The 17,035-nt window shown below is 40.9% G+C and overlaps 1 protein-coding gene across 1 annotated transcript; it reads left to right on the top strand.

Annotated features, from left to right (window-relative positions):
- The first annotated feature begins 110 nt into the window (after positions 1-110).
- Positions 111-1,589, top strand: LOC132253115 (hyphally regulated cell wall protein 3-like). Its single transcript, XM_059734509.1, has one exon. The coding sequence runs from the start codon at positions 111-113 to the stop codon at positions 1,587-1,589; it is 1,479 nt and encodes a 492-aa protein (XP_059590492.1).
- Positions 1,590-17,035: the final 15,446 nt, after the last annotated feature.

Genomic DNA, 17,035 nt, shown 5'->3' with positions numbered 1-17,035 from the left:
TACTAACGTTGTCGGTAACGGTAATAGTGACGATATTGGTGACGGTAAGGGTGACAATAACGGTTATGATAAGGGTAAAGGTAACGGTTATGGTAAGGATGATGGTAACAATGGCGGTAACAGTCACGGTCATGATAACAGTGACGGTAATGGTGACAGTAACGGTGACAGTGACGGTGATGGTGACGGTCATAGTGACGGTGATGGTGACGGTCATAGTGACGGTAACGGTGATGATAACAATGATGATAATAGTGGCGGTCATGGTGATGTTCACGGTGACGCTAATGATAACGGTAACGTTTATAGTGACGGTAACAGTAACAATTTCAGTAATGGTCACGGTAATGGTTCTGGTGAAGGTAACGGTAATAGTAGCAGTAACGGTAGCAATAATGATGACACTGACGGTAACAATAACGGTGACGGTTATCGCAACGATAATAGTAATAGTGACGGTGACAGTGACAATAACGGTAACCCTGATAGTAACAGTGACAATAACGGTAACCCTGATAGTAACAGTGACGTTAACGGTTATGGTGATGGTAACGGTAATGGTAACAATGACGGTGAGAGTAATGGTAATTGTAACTATGACGATGACAGTAATGGTGACGATGACAATAATGGTGATGATGACTGTAGCGGTGATGGTAACAGTGATGGTAATGGCTAGGGTGACAGTGGTAGAAGGCAGTAACAGTAGTGGTAATGGTGAAGATCACTATAACAGTAACCGTAACAGTAATGGTAACGGTGATGGTAAAGGTGACAATAATATTAATGGTAACGGTAATTGTTACGGTGACACTAACAGTGATGGTAACAGTAATAGTAACAGTAATAGTGACAGTAACGGTGATGGTTACGGTACTGGTGACGGTAACGGTCATGGTCATGGTAATTTTTATAGTAACAATGACGGTAAAGGTGATGATAATGGTCACGGTAACGGTAATGGCAACGGTGATGGTTACGATATTGGTGACGGTAACGGTCATGGTCATGGTAATTTTTATAGTAACAATGATGGTAAAGGAGATGATAATGGTCACGGTAACGGTAACGGTAATGGTGACGATAACTGTGACAATAATTGTTACGGCAACGGTAATGGGGACGGTCACGGTAGCGGTAATGGTGACGATAACGTACACAACTACGGTAACGGTGACGGTAATGGTAACGGTGATAGTAATGGTAATGGAAACAATAACTGTAACGATAACGGTGATGATTACGATAACAGTGACGGTAATGGTAACTATAACAATAACGGTCATGGTGATGATTACAGTAACAGTGATGGTAATGGTAGCTGTAACGGTCACGGTAACGGTTATGGTGACGGTAACGATAACGGTAACGATATCAATAATGGTGACGATGACGGTGACAGTTACGATGACTATAACTGTAACAATAATAGTGATAGTAACGATCACGGTCACGGTAATGGTGACGATAACGGTCACTGTATCGGTAACAGTCATAGAATAATGAGAGTAATGGTAACGGTATCAGTGATGATAACGGTAATGGTGATGGTGACGGTAATAGTGATAGTGACGGTGATGGTAATTTGACGGTAATGATCACGCTCACAGTAATGTTGACGATATTGGTTATGATGAAAGTAACGATAACGATGACGGTAACAATAATGATTACTGTAATGGTGACGGTAATAGTAACAGTAATGGTAATGGTAATAGTCACAGTAACGATGACGGTAACAGTGATGGTAACGGTAACGGTGATAGTAACAGTAACAGTGATGGTAACTGTGATAGTAATGGTAATGATGATAGTAACAGTGACGGTGATGGTAACGGTAATGGTGTTTGTGATGGTGACGGTAACAGTGACGGTAACGGTAATGGTGATGGTAACGATGACGATAATGGTAACGGGGACGATCACCGTAACTGTAATGGTGATGATAACGTTCACGATAATGGTAACGGTAACGGTAACGGTGATGATAATGGTAACAGTAACAGTGACGGTTACTATGACGGTAATGGTGACGGTAACAGTGATGGTAACTGTAACGGTAATGGTGACGATAATGGTAATTGATTCGTGCCCAGTTGGTGTATGCCCTGTTGATTGGTGTTCAATCAACAGGTGTGCTTTGATTTCAGTTCTCAGACGGGAGTAATCAACAAAATTTATAAACCTATTTCACCATATACTAGGGTAGCATTAGCTAGCATAGCATAGTGGCTCTAGGATCGTCCATAGGGATGGGTTTTCAAATTACAACTGATAGTAGTTCAAAAACTGAATTGGTGTTTTTTCTTTTCAAGGTTAGCTTTAAAAGAAAACATAAGTATGTGTGAAAAGGTTGGTTTTAAGTGAAACAAAAAATAAAGTAACTGAAATTACTTACAAAGAAAAGTGTTTCTTGGAGTTTTAGATCACTAGGCTCAGGTTCCTTATACAAAAAGGGAGATTCCGATCACTTGGATCTTTTCCTCGCATTAGGGATTTAACATATATTTATTTCCCGAATCGGTGTGGTACAGATGCTTCCCTTTAATGGTTTCAAACACTAAATCCTTGTCACTGAATCATCTTCCACTGGTTCATACCTCTCACCTGGTATTGGCCATTCAAGGTGATCCTTAACCTTGGATTACCCATCAAAAGCTCGTAAGAGATAACTAATAGATGTGTCTTGGGAGTCCAAAAGCTTACCAAGTGTTGGCTACTCTAGAAAATCCTACCTTTAAACCACCTCCCAGAGGCTTGCAAGAGATAAACTAGAGGATCTCAATGGACAGAGTCCACTTGCCTTACCAAGTGTTGGCCCAGGTGATTTTAAGGGATTTTAAGTTAACTAAAAAGTTAAAAACCATTAACGGGTCACACTTTTTCTTCATTAAAAACTGAAACAACGAAACTTCCACTTTTGTATCCGGAACCTTACCTAGCTTCCTTCACTCCGAGAAACAAAAATCCTAGCCACTCATCCTCTAGGAAAACATCCTCAGAGTTTGATTTACTAGAAATAAAAATAAAAGAGAAAACAAAATGAGAAGATAAGGCAGAGCAGAGCTCTGTGTATTACTTTATGAAAAACTATACAAAAGTTTGTCTCTGAGAAAAACTCCCCCCGAGAGATATTTTTTAAAAGAAAATTACATAGATATTATATAGAGAGGCTATTCACCCCTCCTGCTAACTTCCCAACCAAGAAAACTTGTCATTGGTGGGTTACAAGAAGTAAATAGGGACTTACACACAAATATGTGAAGATAAATATTAAACGGAGTTGGTGCACAAATATCTCAGATTATAGGTGGATTTTGTAAGTTCAAACGCAACTTGAAAAAATTTCGCAAGTTGAAATTGTGGTTTCGCAAGTTGCGAAATTGTCCTGCAACTAATCAGCTCTCCATTCTGCAGTGATTCCTTTCCTCTTCCTATTTCGCAAATTATGAAAATTTCGCAAGTTGGATTCCACAACTTGCAAAATTATTGGATGGTTGATTTCTTCTGTGGTTTTCTTCTTTGCATCCTCGTTTGGCTTTGGCAAAGGGTTATGAAGCTCCAAAGCTTAATTTCTTCATGAATTTGAGCTTCAACTTGCTTTTCCATGAACTATACAAAGATCTCCCTCATTCTTGGATTGCTTTGGTGATAAAAAAGTTATCAAAAACACCAAAACTTAACACAATTTGATTAGAAATGATTGCAAGGGTCCTTAACATGCCAATTGAGTTAAAAGGTAATAACTACTACTTAAAAGTGTTTAAAAGAGTTAATTACAAGTTATAAAATAACACTTTTTGAGTAGTAGTCAGTACTAGTGATGGTTACGGCAATGCTGACGGTAATGGTAATAGTGATGGTTACGGTAATGGTGATGGTAACAGTCATGGTCACGATAACGGTCATAGTAACTGTGACGGTAATGGTAACAGTAATAGTTACGGTAACGGTAATGGTAATGACTACGATAACTGTAACTGTAACGATGATGGTAAAAATTATGGTAACTGTAAAGGTAACGGTAAAGGTAACTGTAATAGTAACTGTAACAATAACTGTAACGGTAACGATGACAGTAACGGTGATGGTAAAGGTGACGGTGACGGTAACGGTGATGGTAACGGTTACGGTGATGGTAACGGTAATAGTGACTGTGATTATAACAATGACAATGAGGTGACGGTGACCATAACGGTTACAATGACGATAATGGTAACGGTTATAGTAATGGTGAAGATAATGGTAACTGTCACGGTAATGGTCACTTTAACAGTTATGGTTACAGTATCGATAATCGTAACGGTGATTGTGACAATAATGGTAATTGATGGTGATAGTAATGGTTATGGTAATAGTTATGGTGACGGTAACGGTGATGATAACAGTATCGAATACAGTAACAGTAATGGTAACAGTAATTATAACGTTAATGGTGTTGTAATGATAATGGTGACGGTAATGGTAACGGTAATGGTGATAGTAACGATAACGGTGAAGTTGACAGTAATAGTGACGGTAACGGTGATAGTAACGGTGATGGTAATAATAACGGTAATGGTAAAGGTGACGGTGATGGTACAGTTACGGTTACAGTTATTGTAATGGTTATGGAGATGGTAATGGTAATAGTGACTATGATTGTAACGATAACGGTAACGGTGATAATGAGGTGATGGTGACGGTAATGATTATGGTGATGGTAACGGTAACGGTAACGGTAACGGTGAAGATAATGGTAACTGTCATGGTAACGGTCACTTTAACGGTTATGGTTACGGTAACGATAATCTTAACGATGACGGTGATAGTAACGGTCATGGTAATGGTGATGATAATAATATCGAATACGATAACAGTAATGGTAACGGTAACGATAACGATAATGGTGTTGGTAATGATAATGGTGACGGTAACGGTAATGGTGATGGTAACGGTAACGGTGACAGTAATGGTAACTGTGACGTTGATAGTAATAGTGACGGTAACAGTGATAGTAACGATAACGATGACGGTGACGGTGACAGTAACCATAATGGTGGTTGTGATGGTGACAGTAACGGTGATGGTAACAATGACGGTAACGGTGATGGTAACGGTAACGAGGACAATCACGGTAACCGTAACGGTGACGATAACATTCACGATTACGGTAACAGTAACGGTGATGGTAACGGTAACGGTGATGATAATAGTATCGAAGACGGTAACAGTAATGGTAATGGTAACGATAACGATAACGATGTGGGTAATGATAACGGTGAAGGTAACGGTAACGGTAATGGTAATGGTAACGGTAACGGTGACGGTGACGGTAACAGTGACGGTGACGGTAACGGTGACAGTAACGGTGATGATAACTGTAACGGTGACGGTAACTCTAACGGTAATGGTAAGGTGATGATAACGGTAATGGTAATAGTGACAATTACTGCAACGGTAACAGTGAAGGTAATGGTAACGGTAACGGTGACGGTGAAGATAACGGGGATGGTGACGGTAATGACAATGGTAATGGTGACAGTAATGGCGATTACGGTGATGGTCACGATAATGGTAACGGTATCAATAACAGTGACGGTGATAGTGACGATGATGATGGCTGTTACGGTAACAGTGACGATAAGGGTAATGGTGAGGGTAATGGTCACTGTATTGGTAACAGTCATAGTAATGATGAGAGTAGCGATAACGAAAACGGTATCAGTGACGGTAACGGTGATGGTGACGATAAAGGTAATAGGGACTGTGACGGTGACGGTAATGTGACAATAACGATCATGGTCATAGTGATGGTGATGATAACGGTGATGGTATTGGTTATGATGATAGTAACGGTAACAATGACGATAATAGTAATGATTACGGTAACGGTGACGGTAATAGTAACAGTAATGGTAATGGTAATAGTCACGGTAACGATGAAGGTCACGGTGATTGAAATAATGATGGTCACGGTGATAGTAACGGTAATGATGATGGTAATAGTAACAATTATGGTAACGATGATGGTAATAGTAACAATAATGGTAATGGTCATGGTGATGGTGACTGAAATAGTGATGGTAACGGTGACGGTGACGGTAACTATGACGGTTACGATCACGGTCACGGTCAAGCTAACGATGACGGTAATGATGATGGTAATGGTAATGGTGATGGTAACGGTAATCGTAAGAGTAACGGTAATGGTGACAGTGACGGTAACAATAACAGAAACAATAACGACAATGGTGATGGTAACGGTGATGGTCACAATAACGGTAACGATCACGGTAACGGTGACGGTAACATTAACGGTAATGGTAACGGTAACGATAACGGTAACGGAAAAGGTCATGGTAACGATCACGGTCACAGTAATGGTAATAGTGACGGTTACGATAATGGTGATGGTAATGGTCACGATCACGATAACGGTCATAGTAACGGTGATGGTAATGGTGACGGTAATGGTGATGGTAATGGTAACAATAATGGTTACAGTAATGATAACTGTAACGATGGCGGTAAAAATAATGGTAACGATAAAGGTAATGGTAAAAGTGACGGTAATATTAACGATAACGGTAATGGGGACGATAACGATGATGATAATAGTAACGGTAATGGAAATAGTAACGGAGACGATAACGGTTACGGTAACGGTAATGGTGACTCTGACAGTAATGGTACCAGTAACGGTGACAGTCAAGTGACGGTGATGGTGACGGTTACGGTGACGGTAACGGTAACGGTTATAGTAACTGTGACGATAATGGTAACTATCACGATAATGGTCACTTTAATTGTTATGAATACGGTAACTATGATGGTGACAATAATGGTAATTGTAATGGTGATTGTGATAATAACAGTTATGGTAATAGTTACGGTGACGGTGACGGTAATGGTCACGGTAACGATGAGGATAACAGTATCGAAATTGGTAACGATAACGATAATGGTGTTGGTAATGATCACGGTGACGGTAACAGTAACAGTGACGTTGATAGTAATAGTTAAGGTAATGGTGATAGTAATGGTAACGGTGATTGTGATGGTGACGATAACGAGAATGGTGATGGTGATGGTAACGGTAATGGTGACGGTAACAGTGACGGTAACGGTAACGGTGATGGTGACGGTGACGGTGACGGTGATGGTAACAGTGACCATAACGGTAACGGTGATGGAAACGATGACGGTAATTATAACGGCGACAACAATGGTAATGGTAACAGTAACGGTAATGGTGATGATAACGGTAACAGTCACGGTCACGGTGACTGAAACGGTGATGGTAACGGTGATAGTGGTGGCGAGGGTGGTGATAATTGTGACGATGACGGTGACAGTGACGGTGACGGTAACGTTGACAGTGACGGTGACGGTAACGTTGACAGTTATGATAACGGGGATGGTCAAGGTAACGGTGGCGATAACGGTAACGGTGATAGTAACGATTACGGTAACAGTTAGAGTAACGGTAACGGTGACGATAACAATATAAAAATAATAACGGTAATGGTAAAGGTGATGGTTACAGAGACAGTAATGGTAATGGTGACTATAACGGTGACGATAATGGTTACGGTGACGGTAACGGTCACGATAACGGTATCGCGGATGGCAACGGTAATGGTTACGGTAACGATAACGATAATAGTGAGGGTATTGATAACGGTGAAGGTAACGATAACGGTGATGGTAACGATAACGGTGATGGTAAGGGTAATAATGACGTTGACAGTAATAGTGACGGTAACGGTGATAGTAACGATAACGGTGGCAGTAATGGTATTGGTGCCTATGATGGTGATAGTGACGGTGACGATAATAGTATTGGTAACGGTAAAGATAACATTAACAGTTACGGTAACGATAACGATAACGGTGACGATAACGGTGATGGTAACGGTGACGGTAACTTTAACAGTAATGGTAAGGGTGACGATAATGGTAACGGTAACAGTGACAGTCACAGTGATGGTAACGGTAACAATAACGGTGATTATAACGGTAACAGTGACAGTAACGGTAACGGTGATAGTACCGGTAACAGTAACGGTGATGGTAACGATGACGGTAATTGTAACAGTGACGACAACGGTAACAATGATGATAACGATAATGGTAACATTGATAGTTATTGCGACAGTAACGATGATGGTGACGGTAATTGTAACGGTAAGGGTAAGGATCGCGGTGATAATAACAGTGACGGTGATGGTGATGGTGACGATGACGGTATCGGCGATGGGGACGGTGACGGTAGCGGCGACGGTGACGGTAACGGCGATGGTGACCGTGACGGTAACGATAATAGTGACAGTAATGGTGATTACGGTGATGGTAACGGTGACGGTGACAATGGTGGTGACGATGACTGTAACGATAACGGTGACGATGACTGTAACGGTAATGGTAACAATAATAGTGGCGATCACGATAATGGTGACGGTATCACTATAACGATAACAGTCATAGTAATGATGAGAGTAACGGTAACGATAACGTTATAAGTGACGATAACGGTGACAACGATGGTGATGGTAACGGTAATGGTAATGGTAACGATAACGGTCAAGATAATGGTATCCCGAACGGTAACGGTAATGGTCACGGTAACGATAATGGTGACGGTAACGGTAACGGTAACGATAACGATAACTGTGACGGTAACGGTAACGATAACGATAACGGTGACGATAACGGTAACGGTAACGATGACAGTAATGGTGACATTGCCGGTAATACTGACGATAACGGTGATAGTAACGGTAATGATGGCGATAACAGTATCAATGACTATGATGGTGACAATGACAGTGACGGTAACGATAATGGTAACATTAACGATGACGGTAATGGTATCAGTGACTATGATGGTGACAATGACAGTGACGGTAACGATAATGGTAACATTAACAACAGCAACAGAAATAGTAACGGTAACGATAATGGTGATGTTAAAAGTAATGGTAACAATAGCGGTAACGGTGACGATAATGTTGAAAGTGATGATAACGGTGACGGTAATGGTAACAGTTACGGTAATGGTTAGGGTGACTGTAACATTAACGGTAACAATAACGGTGATGGTGACCGTAACAGTAAAGGTAAGGGTTATGGTGACTGTGACGGTAACAGTAACGGTAGCAATAACAGTGACGATAACGGTAATGGTGATGATAACGGTGATGATTACTATTATTGTAATAGTGGCAATAATAGTAACGGTAATGGTGACGATATTGGTGACGACTACGATTATTGTAATGGTAACAGTGACAATAATGGTGATGGTTACGGTAATGGTGATGGTAATGGTCACAATCACGATAACAGTCAAAATAATAGTAATGGTAACGGTTACGATGACGGTAGTGGTAACGGTAACGATAACAATATCGATAACGATAAAGGTAACGGTAAAAGTTACGGTAACAGTAACACTAACGGTAACGGTCACGATAAAGGTGACGAGAACAGTAACAGTAATTGCAACTGCAATGGAGATGGTAACAATGACAGAAATGGTGACGATAAAGGTGACGGTAACGGTTACAGTGAAGGTAACGATACTAGTGATTATGACAGTAATAATAACGGTGGCGGTGACGGTGGTGGTAATTGTGACTACAACGATAAAGGTGATGGTAACAGTGACGATAACGGTAACGGTAACAGTAAGGGTAACGGTGACGATGACTATAACAGCAACGGTAAGGGTGACGGTGATGGTAACGGTAATGATATCGTGGACGGTAACGATAATGGTGACGGTAATGGTAACAATAATAGTAGCAATGACAGTAACCGTAATGGTAATGGTAACAGTGACAATAATGGTGACGATAACAATACCGGTGACGGTAATGGCAGTAGTGACGGTAACAGTAACGGTGACGATAACAGCAACAGTGACCATAACGATGACAGTAACGATAACAATAATGGTAATGGTAACTGTAATGATGATGGTAACTGTAACGAAAAGTGTGACGATAATGGTCATGATGATGGTAACGGTGACGATTACATTGAAGGTCACGGTAATGGTAACGGTGACAGTAATAGTGACACTAATGGCTATGATAACAATAATGATAACGGTAACGGTGACGGTAACGTTGTTGGTAACGATAACAGTAATGATGACGATAACGGTAAGGATGACTGTAACGGTTATGATAACAGTAACGATAAAGGTAATGGTAAAAGTAACAGTAATAGTAACGGTTACGGTAGCGACGACGGTAACGGTCATGGTCACGGTCACGGTCATGGTAACAGTGACACTAATAGTGATGGTAACTATGACGGTAACGATGATGCTAACGGTGATGGTGACAGTCACAGTGATGTTAATGGTGACGATAACGATGATGATAACAATGACAACCATGATGATGGTCATGGTGACGGTAATAGTAATGGTGACGATAACGGTAATGGTGACAATAACGGTAATGGTAACATTTATAATGACCGTAACAGTAGCAATAATGGTGACGGTGACGGTAACAATAACGATGACGGTTATCGTAACAATAATAGTAACAATGACGGTGACAATAACGGTAACCGTGACAGTAATAGTGACGGTAATGGTAACAATGACGGTGAGGGTAATGGTAATTGTAACGGTGACAGTTACGATGACGGTGACAGTAACGGTAATGGTGACAGTGACTATAGCGGTGTTGGTAACAGTGACGGTAAAGGCTATGGTGACGGTGGTAGAAGCAGCAATGGTAGTGGTAATGGTGACGGTCACTGTAATGGTAACGGTCACGATAACGAAGAAGGTAATATTAACGGTAACGATAATTGTTACGATGACAGTAACGTACACGGTAAAGGTGATGAAAACGGAGATGGTAATGGTAACAGTGACGATATGAGTGATGGTGACGATAATGGTTACAATATCGGTTACGGTAATGATTACAGTAAAGGTTACGGTGACGATAATAGTAAACGGTGATGGTGATAGTTACGATGACGATAACAATAATGGTAATAGTAACAGTGGTGATAACGGTAACTGTTATGGGACTGGTGACGGTAACGATGACTGTTATGGTACTGGTGATGGTAACGGTGATGGTAACAATTACGGTAACGATCACGATAATGATAACGGTTAGAGTAATGGTAACGATGATGATAACAATAATAGAAACAATAACGGTAACGGTGATGGTGACAGTGACGATGATTACAACGGTAACGGTGATGATAAAAGTATCGAAGACGATAATAGTAATGGTAACGGTAAGGATAACGATAACGGTGTAGTTAATGATAACGGTGACTGTAACAGTAACGGTGACGGTAACGGTAACGATGATGGTAACTGTAACGATGATGGTAACTGTAACGGTAACAGTGACAGTAACAGTAACGGTGACGATAACGGTAATGGTGACGATAACAGTAATAGTGACGGTAACGATGATAGTAACAGTAACGATGATGGTAACGGTAATGGTGACTATGATGGTGACTATGCTGGTGACGGTAACGGTAACGATAACGGTCATGGTAACGGTGATGGTAACGGTAACAAGGATGGTAACAGTAACAAGGATAGTCACAATAACGGTAATGGTGATAATAACATATGATTACGATAATGGTAACGGTGACAATAATCATAACGGTGACGGTAATGGTAACGCTGATGATAATGGTAACGGTAATAGTAATGGTAACAGTAACGGTCACGGTGACGATAACGGTGACGGTAAGGGTGACAGTGACAATAATGGCCATTACAGTGATGGTCACAGTAACAATAACGGTATCAATAATAGTGACGGTCACGATGCCTGTAACGATAACAGTGATAATAACGGTCACTGTATCGGTAACAATCATAGTAATGATGAGAATAACGGTAACGGTAACAGTAATGCTGACAGTGATGGTATTGGTTACGGTGACAATAACGGTAACGATTACGATAATAGTAATGATTCAGATAGCGGTGACTGTAATAGTAACAGTAATGGTAATGGTAATAGTCACGGTAACGGTGATGATCCCAGTGATTGAAACGGCGATGGTAACTTTGACAGTGACGGTAAAGTATGACGGTTACTGTAACGGTCACGGTCAAGGTAACAATGATGGTAATGGTGATGGTAACGATCATGATAACAGTTAGAGTAACGGTAACGGTGACAATTACAATAATAGAAACAATAACGGTAACGGTAACGATGATGGTAAAAGAGATGGTAACGATAACGGTGACTATAACGATGACGGTAATGGTAACACTGACGATGACGATAATGGTTATGGTAACAGTTACGATGGCGATGATGGTAATGATCACGAAAACCATGAAGATAACGGTATCACGGACGGTAATGGTAATGGTAACGGTAACGATAACGATAATGATAATGGTGATGGTATTGATAATGGTGACGGTAACGGTAACGGTGATGGTAAGGGTAACGATAACGGTAATGGTGATGTTGATGGTAATAGTGACGGTAACGGTGATAGTAACAGTAACAGTGACGGTAATGGTATTGGTGACTATGATGTTGACTGTGACTGTGACGGTAACGGTAACGGTAACGATGATAGTAACGGTGACTACTATCACTGTTACCATCACTGTTACCGTTACTATCACCGTTACCGTTACTATCTCCATTACCGTCACTATTACTATCACCGTTACCGTTACCATTACTGTCACCGTTACCGTTACCATTACTACTACCGTCTTCGATATAGGTATCGTCACTGTTACCATTATTGGTACCGTCTTGGATATTCTTATCGTTACCGTGACCGTTACTATCACTATCACCGTAACTGTTACCATAATCGTTACTATCACCGTCACCGTTACAATTACCATTATATTCACCATGACCATTATGATTATCGTTACCATAACCATAACCATTAAAGTGACCGTTATCGTGAAAGTTATAATTATCGTCACCATTACTATAATTGTTACCGTTACCATCACCGTAACCATTATCGTCACGATCACCTCACTGTCACCGTTACCGTTACCATTATTGCCACAGTCACCATTATCGTTATCGTCACCGTAATCGTTACCATAACCGTTACTGTCACCATTACCATTATTGTCATAGTCACCATTACCGTTATCGTCACCGTAACCGTTACCATTACTATTACCATCATCGTTATCGTCACCGTTACTGTTACCGTTACTATTAGCGTCATTGTTACCATTACCTTTACCATTACCATTATTTTTATCGTCACCGTTATAGTTATCGTTATCGTTACCATTACCGTTACCATTACTATCACCATTACCATCACCGTTATTGTGATCATGACTGTTGCCAACACCATTATCGTAACAGTCACTATTTCCATTATTGTCACTGTTACCATGACCGTCCCCATTACCGTGACCGTTATCGTGACCGTCACCCTTACCATGATCATTTTCTTCACCGTTATCGTTACCATTACCGTAACGATTACTGTTACCATCACCGTTACCGTCCATTATCGTCACCATTACCGTCACCGTTATCGATACTATTACCATCACCGTCACTGTAATCGTCACCGTTACCATCACAGTCACCGTTACCGTCAATGTTACTGTCACCATCACCGTAAACGTTACCGTCACCGTAACCGTTATTGTTACCATCACCGTAAACGTTACTGTCATCGTAACCGTTACCGTTATTGTCACTGTAACTGTCATATTAACCGTTACCATTACCGTTACCGCCACTGTAATCATTATCGTTACCATCACCATAATCGTCACAGTAATCGTTATCGTCACCGTTACCGTCATTTTAATCGTTATTGTCACCATAACCGTTACCGTCATTGTAATCGTTATCGTTATTGTCACCATCACCGTTACTATCATCGTCACCATTATCATCATCATTACTATAACCATTATCGTTACAATCACTATTATCGTTACTTTTATCGTTACTGTTGCCGTTATCGTTACCATTATCATCACAATCACAGTTACCGTCACCGTTACCGTGATCATGGTCATTACTATCACCACTATCGTAATCGTCATTGTTATTGTGACCGTGCTCGTGATCGTGACCATTACCGTCATCGTGAATATGACCGTTACCACCATCATCACCATCACCATTAACGTTATCTTTAGTGTCATCGTCACCATAACCTTTACCATCACCGTAACCATGACCGTGACCGTTATCGTCATTGTCACCATCACTGTCACCGTTACCGTCATCGTTGTTGTTACCATTATCGTTACCATTACTATTATTGTTATCATCATAGTTACCGTGACCGTTACTATTATCGTTACCATTACCATTACTGTCACTGTTACCGTTACCATCACTGTTACCATAACCATGACCATGACTGTTACTGTTACAATTACCGTGACCGTGATTGTTATCGTAATAATCACCAGGACCATTACCGCATCACCGTCGTCGTTACCATTACCATTGCCGTAACCGTTACCGTCACCGTTACTATCACCATTAGCGTTACCATGACCATCACCATTACTGTTACCACTATTGTTACTGTTACCATTACAATTACCATGATCATAACTGTTATTGTCACCGTCACCGTTACCATTACCGTGACCATCACCGTTACCGTAACTGTTACCCTTACCGTAACTGTTACCCTCACTGTTACTGTTACCATCATCGTAACTGTTATTGTTACTGTCACTGTAATCATTAGTGTCACTGTTACCTTCATCGTAATCGTTACCATTACCGTTACTGTCAGCATAACCATTACCGTCACCCTAACCGTTACCGTCATCGTCATCGTAACTGTTACCGTCATCGTAATTATTTCTGTCACCTCTATCGTCATTGTTACCATCACCATTACCATCACTGTTATCGTTACCTTTAACGTTATCGTGATTATTATTGTTACCATTTTCGTTACCGTTACCATTGTCGTTATCATTACGATTATCATCACAACCATAGTTACGATCACCGTTATCGTGGTCGTTACCATCACCATTATCGTAACCATCACCTTTACCGTCACTATTACTGTTACTGTTATAGTCACCGTCAACATCATCCTTACCTTTACCGTTACAGTCACCGTCACCGTTATTGTTACCATTACTGTGACCGTTACCACCACCGTTAACGTTATCTTTAGTGTCATCACCACCGTAACCGTTACCATCACCGTAACTGTGACCGTGACCATTACCGTCACCGTTACCATCACTGTGACTGTGACTGTTACCGCCACTATCACCGTTACCCTCATTGTTACCGTGACCGTGACCATTACCGTCACCGTGATTGTGATCATTACTATCATCATCACCTTCACCATTAACCTTATCTTTAGTGTCATCGTCATCGAACCTTTACCATCACCGTAACCGTGACCGTGACCATTACCGTGACCATTACCGTCACCGTCACCGTTATCGTCATTGTCACTGTTACCCTCACCGTTTCCATCACCATCACCGTTATTGTCATCGTTACTGTTACCATCATAGTTACCATGACCGTTACTGCTATCGTTACTGTCACTGTCATTGTTATCATCACTGTCATCGTTATCGTAATCGTTATCGTAACCATTACCGTAATGGTTACCGTCACTGTTACTATTACAATCACTATTACCTTCACCATTACCGTAACCATGACCGTTACTGTTACAATTACCGTTACCGTGACTGTGATTGTGATCATTACTGTAACCATCACCGGGACCATTACCGCAACTGTCACCGTCACCGTTACCATTACTGTCACCGTCACCATTACCATTACCGTTGCCGTAACCGTTATTGTTACTATCACCGTTAGCTTTACTGTCAGTTTTACCATGATCGTCACCGTTACCGTTACCATTACCGTTACTGTTACTGTTACTGTTACAATTATCGTGACCATTACAGTCACCGTTACCATTATCGCCACCACTATCGTTACCATTACCGTTACCCTTATTGTTATTATTGCCATCACAATTACCATGACCGTCATCGTCACCGTTACTGTCACCGTAACCGTTACCGTTACCGTCACCATAACCGTTACCGTTACTGTCACCATAACCGTTACCGTTACCGTCACCATAACCGTTACCATCATCGTAACTGTTACCATCATCGTAACTGTTACAGTCATCGTTACCATCACCGTTACTGTCATCGTTATCGTCACTGTCACCATCACCGTTATCGTAACCGTTACCATCATCGTTATTGTCATCGTTACTATTACCATTACCGTTATTGTTACCGTGATCGTTAATGTTATCGTTATTGTCACTATCATTATTACCGTTATCTTTACTGTCATCGTAACCGTTACCATAACTGTTACCATAACCGTTACTGTAATCCTTATCGTAATCATTATCGTAACCGTTATCATAACGATTACCATCACCTTAACCGTAACGGTTACCATTACCATCACTGTTACCGTCATCATTACCGTAACCATAAACGTGACCGTTACCATTACTGTTACCGTCACTGTGATAGTTACCGTAACCATGATAGGGAACATTTCCCCCACTGTCATTGTCAACGTCATTGTTACCATTACTGTCACCGTCACTGTTACCATTACCGTCACTATAACAGTTATCGTAATCGTTACCATCACCACTACCGTCACTGTTACCGTGGCCGTGACCGTTACGATAACCATTACTGTCACTATTATCGTCACGGTTTCTATCATCGTTACAATTGTCGTGACCGTTACCGTTACCATCACTATCACCGTCACCGTTAGCGTCATCGTTACCGTTATCGTCACCGTTACCATCATCATCACCATTTTCGTCACCTTTATCGTCATTGTTACTGTTACCATTACCGTTACCAATATCATTACTATTACTGTCACAGTTATCGTCACCGTAATTGTTACCGTCACCATCACCGTTATCATCACTGTCACCATTACCGTCACTATTTCCATCACAGTTATCGTCATTGTTACTGTTACAATTACCATCACAATTACCGTGACCGTTACTGTCACTATTG

This window comes from Vitis vinifera, chromosome 18 (genome assembly GCF_030704535.1).
Source record: "Vitis vinifera cultivar Pinot Noir 40024 chromosome 18, ASM3070453v1".
In the NCBI taxonomy this organism is placed as follows: domain Eukaryota; kingdom Viridiplantae; phylum Streptophyta; class Magnoliopsida; order Vitales; family Vitaceae; genus Vitis; species Vitis vinifera.
The sequence above is the reverse complement of the archived record's forward strand: the minus strand, read 5'-3'. Positions and strand labels throughout refer to the sequence as shown.